The sequence below is a fragment of the Peromyscus californicus genome, unplaced genomic scaffold (genome assembly GCF_007827085.1).
Source record: "Peromyscus californicus insignis strain IS unplaced genomic scaffold, ASM782708v3 Scaffold_4__1_contigs__length_199733344, whole genome shotgun sequence".
Taxonomy (NCBI): domain Eukaryota; kingdom Metazoa; phylum Chordata; class Mammalia; order Rodentia; family Cricetidae; genus Peromyscus; species Peromyscus californicus.
The window spans coordinates 55326121-55351457 of NW_026294562.1; the positions used below are offsets into that span (position 1 = coordinate 55326121).

Here is a 25337-nt window from a genome sequence, read left to right on the forward strand (position 1 = left end):
TGGCTTGATAAGATGACCTGAAAATAATTATGTCCTGAGTCTCTTTTTTTCCCAAAGTGAAGTGGTTTTCCGTTATTTATGGTTCCTGATGACCAAGAGTTTACTTTTCTGAATCACTGGCTTGGAATCAGCTTCCAAAGAATCTCAGGTATACCGGTGTCTTCAAGCCAGTAGACATGTGGAAAGTCACTGTTGTCTCCTAAGAGGTCGGATGAAATTTCAACAAAGAATAGAATTTTAACAAATGGAAAATGTTACAATAAAGAGTTTAAGAGCAAGCCGGGCACTGGTGGCCCACACGTTTAAGCCCGGCACTCAGGAGGCAGAGGCAGCCGGGTCTCTGAGTTCGAGGCCAGCCTGGTCTACAGAGTGAGTTCCAGGACAGCCAGGACTGTTACATAGCGAAACCCTCCCTGTCTCAAAAAAAAAGTTCGAGAGTTTTGGTTTTGTTTAAAGACAGATGACAAATTCTTGGGTCAAATATAATTCATGGGGGAAGGGTGGAGAGTTGTGCATTAAAGACTTCTTTACATTTCCTTTACCAGGCGATAAGAAAAGGAATACTTATTTGGACTTAGCTCTCAAGTCGATAGGTTTATGGTTATTTTAACACAAAAACTGAGACAATCTATGGGAGCGGGAGCTTAAAATAAACTGGGTTGGAGACTCCAGGAACATTTCTTTGACCTCGGACAATGATCATGGCCTCACACTGCAGGAAAAGAGGGCAAGGTAGCAAGCAGGTTAGAGGCAAACGAAACTGGGGCCCTTGACCTCCCCATAAGTAGAATAAAGGGTGTAAATATGCAGCAACCTCGGGAATGAGGCAACTCGCAGAGCATGCCGGGGATTGTAGTCAGAGGCCTCCCGCGGCACTCAGGCGGAGCTGCTGAGTTGCAGGTGGCGGCCGAAGCTGGAACCCCCTCTCCCAAGTGCCCCGCCTAAAGAATTGGCTAGCTCCACCTTTTTCGAGCCTCGCGGTTTCCCGAGCAACGGGGGAGGGGCTACGCAGTTACCCTGGAGACGCACTCCTTCCGCCCCCGGCCGCGGGATGCCCTAGATGTCCTTATTAGGGAATGAGACTCCAGAGGGCGTGCCCAGCCCGAGCGCCAGCTTCAGGCTCCTTATAAGGCTGCCTGAGGAAGGAGGAGGGCGCGGAAAGCTAGCCTGAGGAGAGGGTCGGCCAGTGAGGCGGCCGACGACTTCCGGCATGACAGCTGGAGATCTTGAACTGTTCCAATCCCTGAAGAGACCCCTGTGTTTTATTGATCCTTGTGTCCCTCAACCTGAGATATCTGTCCCCGCCCCCCCCGCAAAGTGCCCACCTTCCACCTCCGAGAGCCTCCTCCACTTTCAGTGAACCATAAGAGCCAAGTGTCTACTAGCCTCTCCAAGATCCAACCATGTGCCCACATTCGACCTCTCCACCTGCCAGGATGCACCTCATACCACACACACCTCCCCGTTCCCTTAGCCTGAGCTGCTGCGTTCGTCCCCGACATTGCACCCTCACATTTCGAGATCTGCTACTCCTGCCTTACCTATTTCATCCCTTGTACCTTGTGTGAGGTCCCTCCCACAGATATTCTTGCACTTGTGTCCCACCCTCTCCCCCACTTTTCTCAAGCCCTCTTTTTCCAGCCTCTTCTACAATTCCCTGGAAATAGCCTTGTGAGACCTTGAAGCAAGCCAAGTTCAGGCTCCTACGCGTCTCCCCAGCCAGCCCTCCCGGTCACAGGGGGCGCTGTCCGTCTTTTTAATTGTCAGCACAAAATGATCCTGCTCTCGAATTTTGGGGTGAGAGGAAGGGGCGGGTCAAAGCTCTGTAGCCTGGGTGGGGCTTGTCCAAAGGGCTGACGCTGGCGGGGCATGGGGGCGGTTCTAAGGAAAGGTGGTACAGACCTAATCTCCCTGCAGCCTCTTGCTGTATAGTACAAAGCGCGGGGAGGAGGGGGCATTCCTTCAGCTAGGTTGGAGAGGTCCCACCCTCAATCAGGTGTTCCTATACCAACTGCAGAACTGTCGGGGTTCTAGTCTCAGGGTTTTGTTTAGGCTCTAAAAGAGCCAGTCTAGATATTATGGCAGCACCGGTCCGCTTGGGCCGGAAGCGCCCACTGCCGGTTTGCCCCAACCCACTCTTCGTTCGTTGGCTGACCGAGTGGCGGGACGAGGCAGCCAGCAGAGGGCGCCACACGCGCTTTGTGTTTCAAAAGGTGAGTCCCAGCTGGGTCTTCTGGAGACCGAGCCAGATGGTCCAAGTATCCAGGCTTAATGAGTCCCTTTCTCCCCTTTGCTCGCCAGGCACTGCGCTCCCTCCGACGGTACCCCTTACCTCTGCGCAGCGGGAAGGAAGCCAAGATCCTTCAGCACTTCGGAGACAGGCTCTGCCGGATGCTGGACGAGCGGCTGAAGCAGCACCTAGCTTCAGGCGGTGAGCGCCTCGGGGAGTTAATGATCCCCTAAATTTCCTGGGTGCAGGCTGTGTCTACCTTGGATACCTTAGCTTCAGATTCCCCACTCTCAAGTAGTTGCTGTTGGACCCGGGGCTAGTGATTGACACTCTGTTAACCTCGTAGTTCTCACGTACAAAGCTAGCCGACTGAGATGCGGTGGGTGGCGTTGTGAAATAAGTCTGTAATCCCAGCATTTAGGAGGTGGGGGTAAGAGGATCAGGAGTTCAAGGGTAGCCTGGGCTACTTGAGACTGTCCCCAAAAATGACAAGGGGTTAGGCGTGGTGATGCATGCTTTTAATCCCAACACTCAGAGGAGACAAATGCAGGAGGATCTTTATGAGTTCGAGGCCAGCCAGAGCTTCACCCAATGAGACTCTGTCTCAAAACCAAAACCCCAGTTCCAGAGGATCCAGCCCCCACTTCTGGCCTCTTCTCGCATTGCATTCAAGTGATGCATAGACATACACACAGGCAAAACACTCATATACATATAATAAAACAGAAATGTTTTTAAATATGACACCAAAATTCACAAAGTGAGCAGAAGCATCACGGCTCCTCCTGGCATCCAAATTGGGTGCAGGACTGACTTTCTTCTGTCCTCTGCAGGTGACCATGCCCCCAGCGTACCATCTGGAGAGAAGAATCAAGCCAGTGAAAAGCCACCTGCTCAAGTCCAAGACTCCTTAATGCCAGTGAGGATTGGGAAAGGAAGTAGAAAGCTAAATGGGAGGGCTGAAAGTAGGACTTCTTGGTGTGAGGGATTTAACAGCCCTGGGTCCAGCTCTTACTGATTTAGACTGGCCTGGGACAGTCTCTTACTCTCTTTGAGACACTATCTTAATTCCTAAGTAGGATTATTGAGACAGCTGTAGATGGAGTTCCAAAGGAAGCTGCTAAGTGATCCGGTTCAGAAAACTGTGGGATTTCTACAGTGACTTTGTTCTCCGGTTCTCATAGCTGGAGGCTGGGCCTGACACTAACCCCCAACCCTTGCCCCTGCTCTGGCCACCATCACATTCCAGATTTACAGGGGTTTATAGCATCTCCCTCTCCAGGCCCATGTAGCCTGCTGAGACCTCAGCTGACACTTACAAACATTTGAATTCAGAGCCCTGCTGTCTCTCAGGTTCCCACCCAGCCTCAGGCAGGAAGCACTGGTGGCTATTGGCCATCACAGAACTCAGGTGCCCGTGTGGTCCTGCTGCAACTCTACAGGGAACACCTGGTAAGTGTCTCCCCAAGTCAGTTGCGTAGGTGAGGCCGACTCACAGAAGTGCCTTGGCAGTGGTCATGCTGGCCACTCCGTATCGGGTTGAGGAATCCTGCCCTGAACCTACCCTCTTTCTACCATGCTTTCAGAATCCTGATGGCCACAGCTTCCTTACCAAGGAGGAGCTGCTGCAGAAATGTGCCCAGAAGGCCCCCAGGGTGAGCATTCAGCTGAGAATGGGCAGGTAGAGACCACTGTGGTCTTCCTGCATGGCAGGCAGCCTTGGTATGAAACCTGATCCAATTATGGCATATGGTTAGCAGCACAGGAAGTTTAGGCTTGGGGGTACTAGGGCCTCTCTGAGGGTCTCCTTTCCTTTTCACAGGTAGTTCCTGGAAGTTCGAGACCCTGGCCTGCCCTCCGAGGCCTCCTCCACAGGAACCTGGTCCTCAGAACACATCGGCCATCCAGGTGTGGGCAAGCTGCAGGGAGCACAAGAGGCAGGGATGGAGCACATGCAGGAGTTAGGACCTTCTTAGGCTCTGTGATTCTGCAGCAAATCTCAGACCTGGTGCTCCTGAGGTTGAGGAAGGCCAGCCTTCCCACTGAGAGCTTGAGGTTGGAGGACCTGAAAAGTATGAACAGCTGAGGGGAAGGATGAAAAGGTCTGGTATTAGAGCAGGGAGCTGCGCAAACATTTGACATGCCTTAAAATTTGGCTGAATAGAGATGCCAGAATATTCTAGGGAGGAGAGTGTGGTGCTGAGTGAAAATAGGGGGGAGGAGTTGTGAGACACACATTGCAAAGCTGAGACAACGTTAGGAGGTCCTGAGGAAGCTGGGCTGAGGGACAGGGAGAAAGAGGACGTGGGGAGCCATTGAACTTATACCAAGGAGGGTAAAGCTCACCTAGCTTGGGGCAGCAGAGCTTGCCAGCTATAAAGAGGGTAAAACTAGCTTCTCCACCTCCCAGGTATGCACTGACACCAGAGGGCCTGGAGCTGGCCCAAAAGCTGGCCCAGGCAGAAGGCCTGAGCACTCTGAACATTGGCATCAGGCCAGAGGAGCCCCGTGGAGAGGAGTCAGCAGCCCCAGAAGCCACCATGTCAGAACCGTAAGGAAGGAAGGGGAAATGGGGGCAACCATGTCTCGGACCTCTGTTGAGCCACAGTCACCCGTGAGTTGTGGGGGGACTACCCTGGTACTGAGGGTTCTGGCCTTATGCACAGCCCCCATTCCCTCACAGTGGCACCAGTGAAGGTGGCATCCAGCAGCCACCACTGGAGCTGAGGCCTGGTGAGTACCGAGTGCTGTTATGTGTGGACACTGGAGAAACCAGAGGGTGAGTGAAGTGGGGCAGCCTCAAGAACAACTAGAGGGTGCCGAAGGGTGGAGGGCACCGGCTCACCCTTACTTGACCTTTCTTGAAATGCTAGGGCAGGACACAGGCCAGAAATGCTCCGAGAGTTACAGCGGCTGCATGTGCCCCACACAGTACGGAAGCTGCACGTTGGGGACTTTGTGTGGGTAGCACAGGAGACCAGGCCCAGAGACCCAGGTAAAGGGTCATGGGCAGGCATCGGAGGCTGGCATGGGTGGGTTGGGGGAAGACTGTAAGACTCTTTTTTTTGTTGTTGTTAATAATTTATTTAACTTTAGTTTATGTGTGTTGGTATGAAGGTGTCAGATCCCCTGGAACTGGAGTTAGAGACAGTTGTGAGCTGCTATGTGGGTGGTGGGAATTGAACCTGGGTCCTCTGGGACAGCAGCCAGTGCTCTTAACTGCTGAGCCATCTCTCCAGCCCCGACAGTAAGACTCTTTTTGACTTCTTGGCAGCAAGACCTGGGGAGTTAGTCTTGGACCACATTGTGGAACGCAAGCGGCTGGATGACCTGTGCAGCAGCATCATTGATGGCCGTTTTCGAGAGCAGAAGGTGCCTCAGCCTGCTCACTCCTTACCTCAGCCTAGACAAAGCTGTTGGGTGGTCTCAAAGCGGAGCACCGGAGGCCTCCAGCCATTCCCATTTGCAGCCCCTTTTAAGCCATGCTGGCACACAGTAGGAACGCAAGGTTTTCTAGGCTGGCCTGAGAAACTTAAAGACGCCTTGAGTACCTGTCCCTGGAGATCTCAGATAAACAAGAGCCAAACCTCTAGGATTGGAAATGCAGAAGCAGCGGAGCTCACCCTAGGGTCACAGAGGCTAATAACAGGCCTCCAAGGGTGGCTTGGAGGATGTGTAACGTTCAGAGGTTCACGGCTTTCCTACAGCAGTCATAGCAAGCCTGTGTGGAGTGTAGAGGCTCCTCTTAAGACAGGCAAGGAGCCAGGAGACTGTCGGATCATGGTCTCCTTCACACACACACACACACACACACACACACACACACACGATTTATGATATATAATTTATTTTATGGTGCATTGCCTGCATGTATGTCTGTGCAAGGGTAAGGGTGTCAGATCTGAAGAGTTACAGACGACAGTTGTGAGCTACCATGTGAATGCTGGGAATTGAACCTCGGTCCTCTAGAGGAGTAGTCAGTGTTGTTAACCACTGAGCCATTTCTCCAACCCTGTCTCCTTGTAATCTTAATGTGATATGATGGCCAGCCCAGACATGTAGGCATTTGGGCCTGACCCACCCTGCTTCTGCCTGCCTGCCCAGTTCCGCCTGAAGCGCTGTGGCCTGGGACACCGGGTGTACTTGGTGGAGGAACATGGGTCTGTCCACAACCTCAGCCTTCCTGAGAGCACCTTGCTGCAGGCTATCACTAACACCCAGGTGAGCTGGAAGGGCAGGGATGGGCTGGCAGATTGTGTAGTCCGTGGATTAGGCCAGGAGCCACCTCCTGTGGGTACTCTGCTCTAGGTCATTGACGGCTTCTTTGTGAAGCGTACCATGGACATTAAGGAGTCAGCTGGCTACCTGGCCCTTTTGACAAAGGGCCTAGAAAGACTTTATCAGGTGAGCAGATGCCTCCGACCAGCACTGGACCCTCACCTGGTCTTTGCTGCCCAAGCAAGGAAAGGTGGGTGAGATCCTGGTTCCTCAGGTTTCCCACTGAGGCCTAGGAAAGGAATGGCTGGGGGTTAACCCTTAGAGCCTTCCCTAGCCTCAGTCCCCTCTTCTATCAGGGCCACACCCTACGCAGCCGCCCCTGGGAAACCCCAGGAGATGCTGAATCGGGAACAAGACCTTCCACAAATCCTCTCTGCTCACTCCTCACCTTCAGTGACTTCAATGCAGAAGCCGTCAAGAACAAGGTACCACCCTTGCCTTGCCTCTGCTTAGGTGACCTGGTCCCAGATCACCCCTAATAGAGGCCAATCCCAACCCCAGGCCCAGTCTGTGCGAGAAGTATTTGCCCGGCAGCTGATGCAGGTGCGTGGACTGAGTGGGGAGAAGGCAGCGGCCCTGGTGGATCGATACAGCACACCTGCCAGGTACACCCCAGAGAGCCGCTGGGTTCCTCTGTCCTTCCTGTATGGAGGTCAGCTTCACCAGTGCTTCTGGAGAAAGCTTGGCTCTGTGTGGGAGCCTTGGAAGGTTCTGTCCCAGTGTTTCCCAGGAAGGGGGAGGGCAGGCAGGATGGAAGGGGGCCTCTATCACCAGGATCAGGAAATGTGCAGTGTCCAGATTCCTCCACTCTAGGCTGAACCGCTCCTGCCTTAGCTCTCATGATGCTGGCCCAGATAGTCAGCCATTGTATGCCCTACCCCCAGTCTCCTGGCTGCCTATGATGCCTGTGCCACCCCTAAGGAGCAGGAGATGCTGTTGAGCACTGTCAAGTGTGGGCGTCTGCAGAGGTAAGGGTAAGACGACCTGGAGAAGACGGGGTTGCCTGAGGCACTGGGCCAACCTTCCAATTCTCTTCTTGCAGAAATCTGGGGCCTGCTCTGAGCAGGACCCTGTACCAGCTATACTGCAGCCACAGCCCTCTGACCTGAGCTACACCTGAAGACACACCCCAGCACCCATCTCTCTCTCTATGAAGGCTAGTCAGCCTTTTACCTGGGATTCTTTGGGCTATAATAAAAATCTAAATGTCTGTGGTCTTAGGAGTTAAGGAAACAATGCCAAGGTCCTTATGGAATGTGCAGGAACTGAGGACTACACCTTGCAAGCCTGTGGCTTTTGTTTTGTAGTTTTGGTGGTGGAACCCATAGCCTCATGCATGCTAGGCAATTCCTCTTCCACACAGCAATGATCTGCAACCTTGCAGTGTTTCCCTACCCCAGGCTGGCCTGGAATTCCCGGTCTTCCTAGGCCCACCTTCCAAGTCCTGAAGTTAAAGGTGTGGATCACTATACCTGGTCTATATTGTTCTTCTTTTTTTTTTTTTTTTTTTTTTTTTTTTTTGGTTTTTCGAGACAGGGTTTCTCTGTGTAGCTTTGCGCCTCTCCTGGAACTCACTTGGTAGCCCAGGCTGGCCTCGAACTCACAGAGATCCGCCTGGCTCTGCCTCCCGAGTGCTGGGATTAAAGGCGTGCGCCACCACCGCCCGGCTTGTTCTTCTTTTTAAGGCAAGCTCCTGGCTAAACATAGTTGTACACAGTTATAATAAGCACTTAATTTGTGTTAGGCCAGACCCTATGCAAAAATAATAGATAATGCTGCTTAGGTGTTGGGCATTCCCTGGTCAAGGAGATGGCGTCAATGGGGCACTGTATCTTTGAGTGTAACTAAGTGACCCCCAGTCAAATAAGTTTCTTTGACAAAAGACACCACAACTTGGGATAGAAAGGTGTTCTCAGTCCAGTTGCCTCATTTTGGTGATTGGAAAACAGTAGGGCTCGTCCAAATGCACAGTTTGGGGTAAGGCTAGATGGTAACCTCAGACCTCCTGGCACTGACCTGAACATGGTTTCTGGGGCCTAGCCTCAGCCAAGCTCTGAGTTAAAGCCTGAAGTGTACGCTCCTTTGAACTCCCTGCTCAGGTTGATTATGAAGGATGACTCTTGGCTCTGGAACCTTCTCAGCCTGAATGCAGAGAGGACCCTTCGGGTGAAATTTGCCTGCTGCTTCCACAAGCCCAGCCCCTTCCCAGGCTGAGGTGACTCACCCACCTTGGCCACTAGGACTCCTTTCTCCCTTTATTGTCCTTCACGTCATTGTCTCTTTAAGCAGAACAAGTCATCCCTAAACCCCAGGCTCCTTAAGCTACGGGAGGGAGAAAGAAAGGGGCCCCACCCAACCCTTCCCTGAGGGTCTCCTTCAGAAGGCGTAGGCTCCCACAAAGACGGTGAGTCTCAGTACGGAGCTGGCCCGGTAGCTCATAAGAGAGTTCATGGTGACCATCTCCAGGTCCAGCACATACTCCCGGGGTCCTGTCACTGGCCTGGCAAGAACCAGCATGGCACTGACATTGTTGATTTGCTGCAGAACATAGAGATTGTGTTAGCCTAGGAGCCAGGATCCTACTCCAGCATCAACCCCCTGCCCTGTGGCCGTGAGGCTTGGAAACTGCCTGACCAGGTTGCTGCTCAAGTGCTCATCCAGCTCTGACATTTCTCTTCCCCTCCAGTGCCCATGTCCCTGCCCCTGGTTCTCCTCTGACCCTGTCCACCTTGATTTTCCTCCATGACTACCTGATGACTCAAGTTTTGGAAATGATGGGTCTTTGGTGACATAGGCTGGCCCACTTCCCCCTTCAAAGTATTCAAGTCTCTGTCTCTGTCTGTCTGTCTGTCATTGTTTTGGGGCTGGGGAAGGAACTAGAATGGTAAGCACATGTTCTGCCATGTGCTGTTCTGAAAGGAGAAATAAGTTTTGATGCCAGACACCTCAATGCTGGAGACAGCATTGAGGACCATGGGTTCAAGGTCATCACACCTACACCAGCTGTCTTCCCCTTGCCAGCAAAGCTCGAGTCTCTGATACCAGCCCTGCAGTAACTGTATTTCCTGTTTTATAGATAAGGATGTCAAAGCCAAAGAGGAGAAACCAATACTGGGACTCAAACCCCATTAATCACTAGAATTGCCTGGAAACGTAGAAATCTCTGACTTCCGACAGGAGCCCAGCTTCCCCATTTAAATGGCTTCAGGCATTCTATTTTAGATTATTCAAGTCAACTGGGTGTGAGCAGAGAAGCGCCTTACCCTAATGTAGAAGTCCCCTTGTGTGTTTCCAGCACGGATCTGAAAGGCATTGTAGGCACCAGGGTAGACAGAGGTTGCCTGGATTTGAAACACGTCCGCAGGCACACTTCGCTCCGAGGTGATGCTCATGTAGCGGTGTACAATGGATGAAGGTTGTTCTCGACACAGGGGGTTAGAGACAGGGCAGAGGCAGCGGCTAGAGACCCCAAGACATGATGGGAATGAGGGCCCATTTCCCAAATACCCACCTCCTAAAGAGGAAAACCCAAGCATGTAAGACTATAACTCCCATGAGACATCATGGGTACTCACCAGCCTGATTAAACCAGTTAGCCCCCACAGACCTCTGGGAATTGTAGTTACTGCTGGAAACTGCCATCAGGTTGACTCACTTGTCCGACACTTGGACATAGGGCTCCACACAACGGTTGGTGTCCACACAGCGGTAGCCCCCATGGAAGTTCACACAGGTTTGGGACTCAGAACATTGGTGTGCACCTGATTCACACTCGTCAATGTCTGTGCCAAGGGAAGTGAGGTTGGACTCTGGGACTGAGAGTAAGCTACCAGAATCTAAAATCCCACCCACCAGAAGCACCTGTACCTTGGCAGAGCCTCGTGGCCAGCAGCTGGTAGCCTTGTGGGCAGTGACAGGAGAAGCGGCCTGGCTCATTGACACAGCGATACTGGCAGAGGTAACTGGAGTAGCTGCACTCATCGATATCTGAGGGAGGGTGGGGATGAGGACCCTGGGCCAAAGGTAGTCTTCCCAACTAAGTCCCACAGACATTGAGAGAGCCCAGCCCCCCATAAGGCTGGATGTGGGAAGAGAGAAGGGGTGAGATAAACCCAGTAATGCTCAGAATGGGGACTGACTGTGTCAAAGGAGGTTAGAGGGACTGGGGATATAACTCGGTGGTAGAGTACTTGCCTAACACGCTGGAGGCTCTACGTTCCATCCCAGCACAGAAAGGGAGAGGAAAAAGAAAAGAAAGAATAGAGACTTGGCATGTTGCTGAATGTCTATAATCCCAGCACTTGGGAGGTAAAGGCAGGAGGATTATAGCAAGTTCAAGGCCAGCTTGTCCACACAGGGAGTCCAGCCAGGATTATATAGCAAGTTCAAGGCCAGCCATGGCTACATAATAAGATCCTGCCTCAAAAAACAAACAGGGTGCTGGGCGGTGGTGGCGCACACCTTTAATCCCAGCACTCGGGAGGCAGAGCCAGGCGGATCTCTGTGAGTTCAAGGCCAGCCTGGGCTACAAAGCGAGTTCCAGGTCAGGCTCCAAAGCTACACAGAGAAACCCTGTCTCAAAAAAACAAAACAAAACAAAAAACAGGGTGTTTGATCACAACACTTGGGAGGCAGAGGCAATCATATCTGTTTGAGGCCAGCCTGGTCTACATAAGAGACTCTAGGCCAGCCAGGGCTACAGAGTGAGACCCTGTCTCAAAACAAGAACAAGCAGACCTTTCAGCTCACAAGGGACCTCTTCCCCAGGACTTTAAGAATATTTAAGAAACAACGCACCAGCCCAGCATGGTGGCCCGTGCCTTTGATCCCAGCACTACTCAGCAGGTCTCTGTAGGCTAGCCTGGTCTATATAGAGAGCTTTAGGATAGCCAGGGTTATATAGACTGTATCAAAAGGCACCAGGACTCTAGAGGCTTGGGCCTAAGTCCTCTAAGTAGTTCTAGGAAAGGTCCATTTCCATGCCAGCCAAATGAGTGGGCTGGACTGGAGGAGTGCTACAGGCCTAACCTGCAATCTGCAGTCAGAATACCCAATTTCCGCGGCGTGTGCACACCACATGTAGCACACTGCCTCTTTGTTTTTGTTCTTTTCACACAACTGAGCACCAACGATGCGTTTCACAGCAGAGCATAAAATAAATGGAGGGCATGTCAGGTAACATGGTGAGAGGCCTGGGGTCAAGCCCTGGCCCCATCTCATCTTTTCTGTCTGAACTTTGACAAATCACTTCATCTCTGTAAGTGGAAAGATGAAAAGTCACTATTTTCTCTGGCCTTTCTGCTTGCTTTTTACAATCCTGCCAACACACCTGGAGGAATATTAGTGTTTGCAAAAATAAATCATCACTGACCAGATTAAATGAGACTGAGCATGTAAGTTATAAACGAGTGGGTGTCCCACTTTTGCTGCCTGAGTTGACAAAGCCTATTATCATGGTCCCTCTCCATATTCCAAATAACCTGTTTACGGCAGAAACGTGCCCAGAAAGCAGAGAGATGTGTCCTAGTGCAGGGCTGCAGGGTAAGTCAACTCAACTTCCAGGAAGACCGGCACCCACATCCTTCCCTGTCTCTCCAACCAGCTTCAGTAGGGCCCAACATACCATCCCCACCAAGCTGGGAGAGCCCAGCAACCAGCTCAGGATGGAGTACATGGAGGTCTGGAGGTGCAGAGAATGGGACATGGCAGCCTCAAACAAATGACTATGTGCCTGGAGTTGGTCCAATATGTTGCAAGCCCTGGGGGGACCAATGCACTGCCCAGTGGCACAAGTGGACTCTCACCACTGCAGGAGAAACCGTCCTGGTGCAGCTCATAGCCTTGGTTACAACGACACAGGAAGGTCCCATAGGAGTTGAAGCAGCGTTGCTCACATGGGGCTCCCATGTCACACTCATTCACATCTGCGGGTGCCAGAGAAAAGAGGTAAAAGCAGAGGCACAGCCCAGAGCCTCCCCCCCACTCCTCGGGCTCAGGAAGGAGATCCTGCCCCCATCCCACACATCTCTACCCAGGACCCCAGAGCCTCACCCACACAAGAGCGGTTGTTAGGTCCCAACTGGAATCCTGGCTCACACTGGCAGCGAAAGGAGCCTGGCAGGTTCACACATCGGTGTTGGCAATAGCGGTAACGACACTCGTCTATGTCTGAGAGGGAGGCCGGGGAGGGAGAGCGGGGCACAAGTCAGGTGGGGCCTGAGCAGGCCAGGCAGAAGCCTCTGCAGCCACGCTCCCTCCTGGCTTTGCCGGGGAGCTGAGATGAGCCACCCACATTTAGTCTTCTGTGTCTAGTGACAGGAGGGTACCAGGAGCAGAGGACTGGGATAAAGATAAGGCATCAGGTCAAGAGCCAGACCAAAGTCACAAAACAAGAACTGGGAAAGCCATTCTCTGAACTCACCCACACATTCTGGCCCAATTTTTCGGTAACCATCAGGGCAGGTGCACTGGTAGGAGCCAGGCAGGTTATGACAGTCCTGGCTAGGGCGACAGTCATGCAAAGCCTGGGCGCACTCGTCCACATCTGTGAGAGACACCATTCAGCCCTTACCTGGAGTCCCATAAGTTATTGACCATGTCAGGCACCTCATTTTAGGAGGAGGTGGCCCATACTGGACGTCATTCGCATGGGTGCATGGGTAGCTGGCACCAAAACATGAACATGTGACATAGGCCCTCCCAACAGCACAAAAATACAGTCCACCAGGGGGGCCACCAGGAAAAGCACCAACTAGGTGAGCATATAAAACAAAGTCTTGTAAGGTCTGGTGGCACACACTTTTTAATTCTAGCACTCGGGAGGCAGAGGCAGGAGAATCCCCGTGATCTCCAAGCCAGATCCAGTTTGGATCTCCAATCCAAGCCAGTCAGAGCTACAGAGTTCCAAATCAGCTAGAGCTGCATAGTGAGATCCTGTCTTTAAATAAATAAATATAAATAAATAAATAAAGACTTGTCCATTTACATCCCTCAGCTGACTCTAGACCAGGATCTTCCCTCCTCCAAGGCCAATGGTCCTCAAGGCCGAGTCCAGAGCAAAAAGCCGGCAGAGGCTGGGAGCAGAGCTCTTGCAGGTCTGCACAGGAAGTGAGGGAGCTGCTAGGGACTTCCTGGGCCAGCAGACCATGCACTGGGCTGCAGCAGGTGAGGATTTGGGCATCTCTCTAAGGAGCCAGAGTCCTCTCTCAGCAAGGAAGGAGCATGAAGTTGGCAGTATTTAGTGTGGAAAATTATCTTATTATTTTGTTAATTCATTAATGCTGTTGCGATAGACTCTCATGTAGCTCAGGTTGGTCTCAAACTCCTTCTACGACTGAGGGTAACCTTTAATTTCTGATCTTCCTGCTTCTACCTCCCTAGTGGTGGGATTTAAAGTGTGCACCACATTTGTTTTATGTGGTGTGGGGATCAAGCCCAGAGACTCTGTCTCAAAACACAAAGCACATACACAGCTGGGCAGTGGTGGCGCATGCCTTTAATACTAGCATTCAGCACTTGGAAGGCAGAGGAAGGCAGATCTCTGTGAGTTCTAGGCCAGCCTAGTCTACAGGATGAGTTCCAGGACAGCCAGGGCTACACACAGAGAAACCCTGTCTCAAAAAACCAAAAAACAAAACAAAACAAAAACAAGAAACAAACAAACAAACAAGGGACAGTAGAAGGATGAAAACAAATATCAAGTATGAAGTATGTCAGACGATACCACGATAAAAACCTGTTACTTTGTACACTAAACACAATTAATTAAAAAAAAAAAAAAAAGGCCTGGTAAGAGGTCTGGAAGCCTAGGTGCCAGCCAGCATGGCTCCCCACTTACCCACACAGCTCTCCTGTTCATCAGGCTCATAGCCTGGTGGGCAGGGATTGGGGTGTTGAGCAGGGGGCACTGGTGGCGGAGGTCCTTCGCCATGTAGGTCATTGATGACGGCGGCAGATCGAGGCAGACACAGATAGCCTCCGTAGTGGTTGATGCATTTCATTTCACCTTTGCAGGCCTCAGGGATGGTCAGGCACTCATTGACATCTGCAGAGAGGGGCCTGCTGGGCACAGCCAGTCACCTGGGCTGGCCCTGGAGGTAGTGGGAGGCAGAAGCCCAACGTGGCCTTCTCCAAGCTGAGCAACAGAGCAAGGCTTTCTCTCTGCTCAGCAAACTGAGGCTGCTGACCCAGAGGCCCTCCCAGGAATGTGCAGGACTGGGAGTAGGGCCACCCATTTCCACTGCTGTCCCTGTTCTCCTGCCTCCAAGGGAGTTTCCATTCCTCCTGAAAACCCTGCCTTTACCTCTGCCCAAGAGTAATTTGCAGGCCTCCTGACCCCCAGAGTGTACTGCTCTCCCAGGTTGCACTGGGATAAAGAGCTGGGCTAGGAGAGTAGAGAGCAGTTCAGGGAAGGTGTGCATATTTCCCTTTCTCTGGGCAATCGCCAGGGGCTCTCTTGCCTACTGCAGATAGAGGCTCAGTCTGTTGGGCTTCTTGAAGGGGCAGGGCTCCTAACTGAGTGGCACAAAACAACCACGGCTGGCTTTGGCTTGGCCAAGCTGGACTGTGAAAAGGCCCTCAGGTTCCTGCAGTGTTCTAGGAGACAGGGTATCCCTGGGAAACAATGGTCCCCTTCCCGGTTCCTGGAGATGGCTAGAACCCCAGGCATACTCACCCCGGCAGTGCTGGCTGTCTGCGTCCCACTCATACCCATCTGTACACTCCTGGAAGGGAACCCGATGTGGCCAGTGACCACCCTGGCAGTCTCCTCCAACTAGCCAGGCCAAAACCAGGGCCTGAGTCCAGTCATACTCAGGTCAGCTCCACACAATGGCTGGCCCCCAGCCTTCCACCAACCAAGCAGGGGAGAATCTTCCCCAGAGCAGCCACCCCGGGATCCTGGTCCCGCTATCTTTCCCATCCCATCCCAAGCTGGTGGCCCCACGGTCCCCACCGTGTAGCTGTCCGGCTCTTCGGAATCCTGTGGAGACGCTGCTCCCAAGAGCAGCAGCAAAAGCGCCCAGAGCAGTAAAGACCCGGGGAGGCAGGAGGCAAAAGGGAGCATCCTGGGGCTGGGAGGTGGTGGGCAGGGGTCAGGGGCCTCTGCCGCGACACCCCCCATTCCCTGTATCAGGAAGGGAAGCCTGGGTCCCCAGCTGTCGTCTCAGGACTGTGTGGGGAGCAGCGGAGCCTTCCAGAGCAGGCCCGCAGTCCCGGACCGCCCCGCCCCGCCCCCGCCCCGCGAGTCGTGGAGCGCAGGCCTCTCGGCTTCGTAGCGCGGACTGCCACGGCCCGCGCCCTCCCTCCGCCGCGGCCACTCACTCCTTGACTCCGGCAGTGCCTGCGGGCGGGCGGGCGGACGGACGGACGGACGGACCGCGCAGCTCACTGGACGCGCGGCCCCAGGAAGCGCCCCCCGCCCGCCCGCCCGCCCGCCCGCCGCGGCCCACCCCGGCGCCTCCGCCCGCCCTTCGGCGGATTCCTGAGCCCGCGCCAGGGGGAGGGACCCCGACCCCCCGGCTTCTCCGCCCGGAGCCGGCCCCAGGCCCCCACCTGGTCCCCCGCGGCGCCGCCTGGAGCCGCCTGCGGGCGCCTGGCCAGAGTTCCCCCAAAGCTTGGGTCCTTGGGCAACTGACCTTGATGTTTGGCCCCCAGGCGTACCTGGTGACCCCAGACCCGCACTCAAAATGTCATCCTGTCCACCTAGACCCTCTCTAACCTGGGCCCCCAGAACCCCATGCTGTGCACTCGCACCTCGGCTGGAGCTAAACATCCAGCCCCGGATGCTGCGCCTCTCAGAACAGACCAGGCATTTAATTCTCAACCCTCCAAATGCTGCTACTTTCAGAGTTTTAGCCTGTGCTCCCACACCGTCACTTAGATGGTCTCAAAACTTCATCCAAGGTTTCCGGACTCTCGCCCAGGCATACAGTTAATTGCCCAGCTCCCTCTGCCCGTGAGCTCCACGGCCTCCAGGTGGTCTCTCCGTCAGGGCGCTTCTTCCCCTGAGCCTGCCTGCGCTAAGCCACACTAGGGTGGGGGCGAGGGCAGCAATTGTCTTGGCCCGAAATGAATGGAAGCCCCCCCCCCCCCCCGGAGGGGCGGCAAGCTTGAACTTGGGCACGGAGGACACTAGGGCCCGGTGCCAGCCCTTTCCCGACCCTCTTCCCACCCAGGTCCCCCACCCAGTTTCCGCCTCCGTCCCCAACAGAGATCATGCCTTGAGGGCGGAGTCTGGGTGCCTCGAGCTCCCAGGAAGGGGCGAACGGGCGGGACTTCGCGTTGCCCACGTCTCAGGGCGGGACTAGACGGGAAAGGACTGCGTGTCCAGGGTTCCCGTGCCTGGCCTATACTGCTTGCGGCAATAGCCCGACCTTCCTTTCCCTTACTCAACCTCTTCCCATGTTTTTTTTTTTTTTTTTGTCTTTTTGAGACAGGTTCTTACAAAAGAGCTCTGGCTCTTCTGGAACCCACTATGTAGACCAGGCTGGTCTTGAACTCCCAGGTGCTGGGATGAAAGGCGTGCACCACCATGCCCAGCTCTGCCATGTTTTTTTTTTTTTTTTTTAAATCTGCTTCCTTTCATTTAATTGTCTGTATGTGGTATATTCTTGTGCGCCTATACGCTGGTGCGGGCTATTGGTCTCCACCTTATGTGTTAAGACAGGGTCTTGTCACTGAATCTGGAGTTCACTGTTTCAGCTAGACTGGTTGGCCAGTGTGCTCTCAGGGCCTGCCTGTCTCCACCTCCCAGGTCCTCCAGCACTGGGGTGACAGACAGCCATCACCACCACAATTGGCTTTTATGCTAGTGCAGGGGATCTGAACTCAGGCCCTCATGATCTGTGACAAGCACCTTACCCACATCTCCCCAGTTTTTTAGAAAAAAAATTATTTATTTTTAGTGACATGTATACGTCTGCATCTGTGTACAGGTATGTACACCTGAGTGCAGATGTCCACAGAGGCCAGAGGTGTTCCCTAGATCTGGAGTTACAGGCAGTTGTGGGCTGCCTGATGTGGGTGTTGAGAACCAAACTCAGGTCATCTGAAAGAGGAATACTGGAGCCATTTTTCCAGCTCTGTCTTATTTATTTTTAAGCAATAGAGGGCTAGGGGTGTAGCTCAGTAGTACCCTGCTTGTTTATCAGTTACCAAGACCCAAGGTTCAATCCCAGTAACCCCCACAGACAGACAGACAGACAGACACACACACACACACACACACACACACACACACACACACTGAAGTAGAACAAAGCACAGAGAGGCAAAAAAAAAGAAAAGTGTGGGGAGCAGATGAAGTCCTGAGTGAACGTGTATTATCGATATTAGCATAGCCATGTCAAGGACCCCTGTCGCTAAGGCCTGTGGGAATGGCAGGGCCTTCTCCGGGTCAGGCTCAGAGGAACGGCAAGGCCTTCTGTGAGTGTGGGAGTGTGGATGCTGACAGTGTGTGCATTTTGAAAGCCCAGATGATTGAAGCCTGGCTCCCCTGCAGAGACCCCCTAAGGAGATTAGCTAACTGTCCTCCCTCAGCTCAAGTCATAAACTGGCTGAGTTTCCAGGCTGCTGGGATGTCTCCCTCAGAACACATGGCCCACCAGATCTCCAGGTTTTCAGTATGCACGTCTGTTATTTCTTCATTCCCCATTGCCCAATCAGGCCAATCTCAAAGCCCTGCTGGTGGAAACAGAAAAAGAAAGAAAAATAAATAAAAGAAAAAGAACCTGGCCTGGTGGCGTAAGCTTTTAATCCCAGTACTTGGGAAGGGCAAGCAAGCAGATGTCCAAAGAGAGACCCTGTCTCAAATATACAAATACATGTGCGCGCGCGCGCGCGCGCGCGCACCCACCACCACCACCACCACCAATTTTTTGTTTGTTTTCAGACAGAGTCTCTTTACATAGCCCTGGCTGTCCTGGAACTCACTATGTAGACCAGACTAGTCTCCAATGCAGAGATCCACCTGCCTCTGCTTCTTGAGTGCTAGGATTAAAGCACTCAAGAAATCCACTATACTGGATTACATATATATATATATATAATATTGAAGGTAAATTGCAGCTGGGCAATGTGGTGCATGACTTTAATTCCAGCTCCTGGGAGGCAGAGGCAGGTATATCTCTGTGAGTTCAATGCCAGCCTAGTCTAAATAGTGAGTTCCAGGAGAGCCAGAGGTACATAGTGAGACCCTGTCTCAAAAACAACAATAAAACAAAAAAACAAAACAATAACAACAAAATCCCAAAACCAAAAAGATAAATTGCACAGTAAGTGATTTACATCTCAGTTAATCTGTTTGTTCTTGCTGTATGAAATAGGATCTCATATAGCCCATGCTGGTCTGAAACTTTCTATGAAAACAGGCTAGCCTTGAATATCTGGAAAGCCTCTTGTCTCAGCTCCCATGTGCTGGAATTAAAGGCATAAGCCACTATAATCACCTACTAAAGCTGTTACTAATGCAAATAAAAACTCCTGATTATTGAGATCTAACCATCCCAGCCAGGCACTGGCCAGGACACTCCACATCCTCTTGTGGAGCCAGAGCTAGGATATCACTGCTCCTCCACAGATGACAGGGGCTGACAGATTGGTCCCAGGTGCCACCAAAGTAACAAGAACAATGTTAGAACTCAAGTCCCCCTGACTCTAAGATTACACCTTGTCCCACATTAGAATGAGAAGGAGCTATCACGTGAAAACCTGGCCAGGCTCCCGGAGTGTCATCCCCCTGAAGAACTGGTGCCGCCCTTCAGAGGCACTAAGACCCAGAGGGAGATGACTCAAAGCATAATTGATGACTCCAACTTGGGCATGAACCTCTGATTTTGCACCATTAAGCCCAAGTCATCCTGCCCTTGGAGCTGCCTTCCCAAAGGCTTCCTCTGACCTCTGCCACCCCAGTGACTGCCTAGCCTCACTGGATTGGCATCAAGTCCCTCTGAAACTTATTTGGTTGCTTTCTCTTTCCTAAAACATAAGTGAGGTTCCTGGTCTCATAGCCCGGCTCCGTCTGCTCGCTGGGCAGGAGCAACAGGACAGACATGAATAAGTGATCAAGAGGGGGAGAGTCATTCATTCATTTTCATGCTTGTGAGTGGCCCCCGCCGATCACACGTGCCGGGTACCAAGGACACAGCACTGCCCAAAACACATCAAACCTGTCCTTGCAGAGCTCACGGTTGAGAGATGGAAGGGACTGGGGGAAAAGGCCCCAGCCCCTTCCTTTTAGCCTTCCACAAGACAGAGTCTGAATAACATTGTATGGCACCTACATGGGACCCACACAGCGTAAGATCCACTTGGGGGCATGTGATTGGGCTCAGGGGCCATTGGGCTAGGCATCTGTGGACATCCTGCCTGCTGCATTTTAATGAAAGCAGCATTATTTTTTACTTGTTTGTTTTCCTCTTTTTTTAAGCATTATTTTTAAAATTACTTATTTATTTTTAATGTGCACTGGTGTTTTGTTTTGCCTGTTGGGTCTTCTGAACTGGAGTTACAGACAGTTGTGAGCTGCCCTGTGGGTGCTGGGAAGTGAACCTGGGTCCTCTGCAAGAGCAGCCTGTGTTCTTAACCACTGAGCCATCCTTTCAGCATTATTTATTATTTTTTTTATTTTTTATTTTTTTTGGTTTTTTGAGACAGGGTTTCTCAGTGTAGCTTTGCGCCTTTCCTGGAACTCGCTTTGGAGACCAGGCTGGCCTCGATCTCACAGAGATCCGCCTGCCTCTGCCTCCCGAGTGCTGGGATTAAAGGCGTGCACCACCACCGCCCGGCTCAGCATTACTGTCCCAGGGAGAGATATGGAGAACATAACAATTCTGAGACAATTCCCAAGGAAGAGATGAAGTAGAAAGCATATAAATGGATGACTCCCAGGGACAGACCCCTCCTCCTTCACCTCAACCACAACCCCTGGAAAGCCAGCTCTTTGCACCTATCCCTGGTCCTGGCTGCTGTTTCCCAGTCTAGAGGTTGCAGCGGGGGAGAGCAGCCCAAGGCTCCACTCAGAACGGAGGCAGCAGTCAACAGGTATGAAGGTGCTGCCCAGTCCCTGATCACACAAGCTTTGGGCTTGATTTTTCTGTGATACTTTCTGCTGTCTTTCTCCTCATTCATAGACCATGTCGAGGAAGAGAAATGGGTCAGAAGCTGACTACAAGTTTTCAGTCAACTGATACGCACTGACATCTGTAATCTATCAGCTTTCGGTCATCCAATACACACTGACATCTGGAATCAAAAGTTCTCAGGTCTAAGCAGGAGGATCTGGCATTGAAGGTCTTCCTAAGGAGTTTAAGGCCAGCCTGGGTTACATGAGACTCAGTTCCTTCCCTCACAAAAGAACCCCCAAACTGCCTGTTATGATAGCACTCGCCTTTAATCCCAGAACTCAGGCAGAGGCAAGCAAATATTTGTGAATTTAAGGTTAGCCTGCTCTGCACGGATGGAGAGTTTTAGAGCAGCCAGGGTTGCATAGTGAGACCCTGTCTCAACAACATCAAATGAACAAAACAACCAAACTAACTGAATACTCACCGAGCCTGCCCACATTTCCGGATGGTCTAGACACAGACAGATTGGATACTTCTGTGTGGTTGGGAGATGAGTGGGCAGAAGTGTGAAAGAGGCTCAAGGGGCTATAAACAGATGTACCCAAGGCTGGGGTCTCAAACAGAGGTTTCTTAAAGAAAGTGGCTTATGTTGACTGGGGTTCCCAGGAAAAGCAAGACTGAGTCCCTAAAGGATGTGGACCACCACTCATCCCTGTCTGAACACCAGGCACATGTAGCTTGTCCTGTCCAGGTTTTCCATCATGGCGGGGATGTTGATATCATCACTGTCCACTTGGATCTACCTCCCTGTCTCCTTAAAGAGAGATTTGTCTTTATATCCCCAGAATGGTCTGGAACAGGGTTGCCAAGAGCTGCTATTGAAAAGGAGTTGGTGGGGGACAGCCAGTCAGGTGGGAGGAGGGTCTACCTCTGCCCTAGGCCTGGTTTCCCCTCGTGGTTTCTCCAGCTCCGCCCTTTCCAACGTGGTCTGCACAGTTTCCTGTCCCCCAGCATTCGTGGCTGCACCATGATGCTGACTGCCCACCTCTCCTACTTTCTGGCCCTGTTGACAGCAGGCCAAGTCCTCAGTGGCTCCCTCCTCACCAAGGTAAATGCTTCTAACTTGCTCTCCATGTCTTTCCTGGCCGGGCCCATGCCTGGGGTCTTCTCTTTATGAACTGGCATATTTTTCTCTTCCTTTGAAATTTTCTTAAGACAGGGTCTCACAGGGAATGGAGGCAGGAGGATCTCTGTGAGTTTGAGGCCATCCTGGCCTACATAGTGAGTTCCAGGACAAACAGGGCTATCTATGTAAAGACTCTGTCTAGGGATTGGGGATTTAGCTCAGTAGTAGAGCTCTTGCCTAGCAAGCACAAGGTCCTGGGTTCAGTCCTTAGCTCCAGGAAAAAAAAAAGACTCTGTCTAAAAAAATGGGGTGGCGGGGGGGCTTACTTTGTAGCCCAAGTTGGCCTTTAACTATGCAGCCCAGGCTGGCTTCACTGGTTTAAAATGCTCAGCTGTCTTCCTGCCTCAGCCTCTTGAATGCTGGAATGAGCATTCAATTATAGGGTGAGCTGTCCTGTGTGGCTTTCTTTCCCATTTCTCAGAGGAAGCAGTTGAGGCTAACATGTGGTTGCTCACATTGAGAAGAGAATAGAATGCCTGATGACTCCTTAGGCCTGTCCTTGTACCTTGGTTGGGTATAAGGATGAGTTTACAATGATTCTTTCCTGTACCGCTCCCCACTTTGGCTCCTTGCCAGGATGCAGGTCCCCGCCCACTGGAGCTGATAGACGTCTTCAAGCTGTTCCAGATCAAGTACAACCGGAGCTACTCAACCCCGGCAGGTATCATGGGCACAGATGTTCCCAGTCTCGTTTGCTTTGTCTCCTTAAGAGATGAACTCATGGCTTGGGATGGGGAAAGACCTGGCCCAGGGTACTGAGTGGGAAACAGGGTCCACAGTGTACTCCTTGGCTTCCCTAAAGTATGATGGGAATGGAATGATCCCCACTCTGCAGCCACCTAACTGTGACTCCAGGCAGGGAGTGGAGGACCACCATCTCATCACATTTTCAATTAGCAAATCCCCAAGAATACTCATTTTGTCTCCAAGGGGGCAACTCTCTGTCCCCTACCCTTGCCCTGTTTATCCTGGCTCTACCCCAAGTTACCAGCTGTTCTTGCTTTTGCTCTGAGTTTCATCTCCCACAAAAGGTCGTGTGTGTGTGTGTGTGTGTGTGTGTGTGTGTGTGTGTGCATATGCATACGTGCCGCTATGCCCACCCCCACTCCCCACACACTCACCCCCATACCTGTGGTCAAATGTGTGAAGAGGAGGCAGGGAAGGTGCAGCCCACAGGTACAGGAAACCTATCTCCAGCCATTTTAACTTTCTGTGTTACTGCCTACAGAGGACTTTCTCAGCTTCCTCCTTGAGTGGGCCTCTTGGTGCCTCTGGGGGAAGTTCTAACCTCATGTGGGCTGGATAACCACTTTCTTGCAGTGGGGTGGTAGTCATGGGGGCTATAGGAAAGAGCCAGCATTCACCTGGGTGGGTGTGGATGACCCAACCAGTGGCCACTTCCTGCCCCGAGACCAGCCTGCAACAGCTCCTTTTTGGTCTAGAGTATGCTCGCCGTCTGGCCATCTTTGCACACAACCTGGCCCAGGCTCAACGGCTGCAGGAGGAAGACTTGGGCACGGCAGAGTTTGGGGAGACTCCATTCAGTGACCTCACAGGTACCAGAGACCTCCTAGCCCATAGGTCGTGGGTAGGGTGTCTGGCAGATGGACAGAGCAAATCTTCCCCTTTCAAGACCAGCCTGGTGACTGCCCCAAATCCCAGAGCACAAGGCAGGAACTCACAGGCCAAGGGCAGAAGGTGTAGAGATTACATTCAAACAAGCTGGACTTCTTGAGGCCTCAGCATCCTCGCCTGATGCCTCTGAAGGTATCATAGAAATGGGAAGCGCTGGGGTTGGGGATTTAGCTCAGTGGTAGAGCACTAGCACAAGGCCCTGGGTTTGGTCCTCAGCTCCACGCCCCCAAAAAAAAGAAATGGGAAGAGCCAAGGTCAGCTGGAAAGAGAGAATATAGAAGAGTGTCAAACCTGTGACCTCTGCGACCCTGTTTGTCCCTAGAGGAGGAGTTTGGCCAGCTATACGGGCATCAGAGGGCACCTGAAAGGATCCCCAATGTAGTCAAAAAGGCAGGATCTGAAAAGTGGGGGGAATCAGTGCCCTCTACCTGTGACTGGCGTAAGGCAACAAACATCATCTCATCGATCAAGAACCAGGTATCTGCCCCAACCCAGTTTGGCCCAACCTACCCCAGGAGGGGGAATGAGGTCGAGGCCTTGATGCCTTACCTGTCCCATCCTCTCCCACTCAGAAAAACTGCAGGTGCTGCTGGGCCATAGCAGCAGCGGATAACATCGAGGCCCTGTGGCGCATCAAACACCGCCAGTTTGTGGAAGTCTCTGTGCAGGGTATGGCAGGGAGAAGATGTGTGACAGGGAAAGATGGAGGGTCTAGGGGCCAGCTCACCTTTGCTGTTCCTTTCTGCCCCAGAACTGCTGGACTGTGACCGCTGTGGAAATGGCTGCAAGGGTGGCTTTGTGTGGGATGCATATATAACTGTCCTCAACAACAGTTGAGTACCAGGCCTCGTGGGAGGGCAGTGGGGATGGAGGGTGGTCAGTTGCCAAGCCTCCTTCCTGGTCTTGCTTGTCTTCAGGTGGCCTGGCCAGCAAAAAGGATTACCCATTCCAGGGGCACCCCAACCCCAACGGGTGCCTAGCCAAGAAGTACAAGAAGGTGGCCTGGATCCAAGATTTCATCATGTTGTCCAGTAACGAGCAGGGTATGGCCAGGGTGGACATAGGGGCTGGGGGGGCAGAGAAACCAGAATGGAGGCAGACAGGCCTGGCCATGGGAGACACAATTAAAGTCCATTCCCCTGCGAGAAGAGCAGCAGCCTCAGGGGAGGCGGGGCTTGATGGCATACTCAAGACTCTTTAGTAATTACCCATTTCCAGTAATTGCAGGCTACCTGGCTACCCATGGCCCTGTCACTGTGACTATCAACATGAAGCTACTACAGGTAGGTGGAGGAGGGGAAAGAGAGAAGCGGCCTATGGAAGAGACAGCCCCAGACTCAGCTCCTCTATCCCCCACCCCTGCAGGGCTACCAGAAGGGTGTGATCAAGGCCACACACACCAGCTGTGACCCCCAACATGTGGACCATTCAGTCCTGCTGGTGGGTTTTGGCAAGGGCAAGGAGAAGGAAGGCATACGGTCAGGGACGCTCTTCTCCCAGTCTCGCAAACCTCGCCGCTCTGTGCCGTACTGGATCCTGAAGAACTCCTGGGGAGCCGAATGGGGCGAGAAGGTGAGTGGAGTGGATGGAGTGGGGTGGGGAAGGGGCAGACTAGTTTCTTCTCTGCCTTCCGGCACTGACAGCCCCTAACTTCCTAGGGCTACTTCAGGCTATACCGGGGAAACAACAGCTGTGGTATCACCAAGTACCCGGTCACAGCTCGTGTGGACCGTCCAGTGAAGAGGCAACCAGTCTCTTGCCCACCTTGAGGCCAGCAGCCACCCCTCGGCCTCTCCCACAGGGCCACTATCCTCCTTGTCAGGCCTACCCTAAGTTCTTCCTGGCTTTTCCTCATCATCTCTGTATGGCTTCATAAACCAAGACATGATCCCTGGCTCCTGAGTGGTTTGAGCCGGGGTGTGAAGAGGGAAGGTGGGGGTACAGA

General features: G+C 52.5%; 3 protein-coding genes across 8 annotated transcripts; 2 read left to right on the top strand and 1 right to left on the bottom strand.

The window, feature by feature from the left end:
* Positions 1-1847: 1847 nt before the first annotated feature.
* Positions 1848-7718, top strand: Mus81 (MUS81 structure-specific endonuclease subunit). Of its 4 annotated transcripts, none has more exons than XM_052714859.1 (16): positions 1848-2213; positions 2302-2431; positions 3064-3149; positions 3584-3682; positions 3817-3885; positions 4053-4138; positions 4641-4781; positions 4914-5009; positions 5104-5225; positions 5505-5602; positions 6335-6451; positions 6539-6634; positions 6805-6933; positions 7010-7113; positions 7322-7476; positions 7551-7718. In XM_052714859.1, exons 1-15 carry the CDS (start codon positions 2079-2081, stop codon positions 7446-7448), a joined length of 1635 nt encoding a protein of 544 aa, XP_052570819.1. In that variant the 5' UTR covers positions 1848-2078; the 3' UTR covers positions 7449-7476; positions 7551-7718. The 4 variants fall into 4 exon arrangements, with proteins under 4 accessions (XP_052570819.1, XP_052570817.1, XP_052570820.1 ...); XM_052714858.1 differs by having other exon boundaries at positions 1849-2213; positions 7393-7476; XM_052714857.1 differs by lacking the exon at positions 7551-7718 and having other exon boundaries at positions 7010-7433.
* A 683-nt stretch (positions 7719-8401) lies between these two features.
* Positions 8402-16637, bottom strand: Efemp2 (EGF containing fibulin extracellular matrix protein 2). 3 transcript variants are annotated; one of them, XM_052714862.1, is made up of 11 exons: positions 16262-16637; positions 15462-15579; positions 15183-15231; positions 14346-14552; positions 12930-13052; positions 12560-12676; positions 12313-12432; positions 10376-10495; positions 10164-10290; positions 9772-9967; positions 8402-9046 (listed from the first exon to the last, which is right to left on the bottom strand). In XM_052714862.1, the coding sequence occupies exons 2-11, from the start codon at positions 15570-15572 to the stop codon at positions 8885-8887; spliced, it is 1332 nt and encodes a 443-aa protein (XP_052570822.1). In that variant the 5' UTR covers positions 15573-15579; positions 16262-16637; the 3' UTR covers positions 8402-8884. The 3 variants fall into 3 exon arrangements, with proteins under 3 accessions (XP_052570822.1, XP_052570823.1, XP_052570821.1); XM_052714863.1 differs by lacking the exon at positions 16262-16637 and adding an exon at positions 15830-15930; XM_052714861.1 differs by lacking the exon at positions 16262-16637 and having other exon boundaries at positions 15462-15747.
* A 4896-nt stretch (positions 16638-21533) lies between these two features.
* On the top strand, positions 21534-25280 carry Ctsw (cathepsin W). The gene is made up of 10 exons (XM_052712911.1): positions 21534-21679; positions 22334-22418; positions 23200-23313; positions 23715-23869; positions 23965-24061; positions 24144-24224; positions 24310-24435; positions 24611-24675; positions 24758-24964; positions 25051-25280. Exons 1-10 carry the CDS (start codon positions 21599-21601, stop codon positions 25159-25161), a joined length of 1122 nt encoding a protein of 373 aa, XP_052568871.1. The 5' UTR covers positions 21534-21598; the 3' UTR covers positions 25162-25280.
* The last annotated feature ends 57 nt before the right edge of the window (positions 25281-25337 follow it).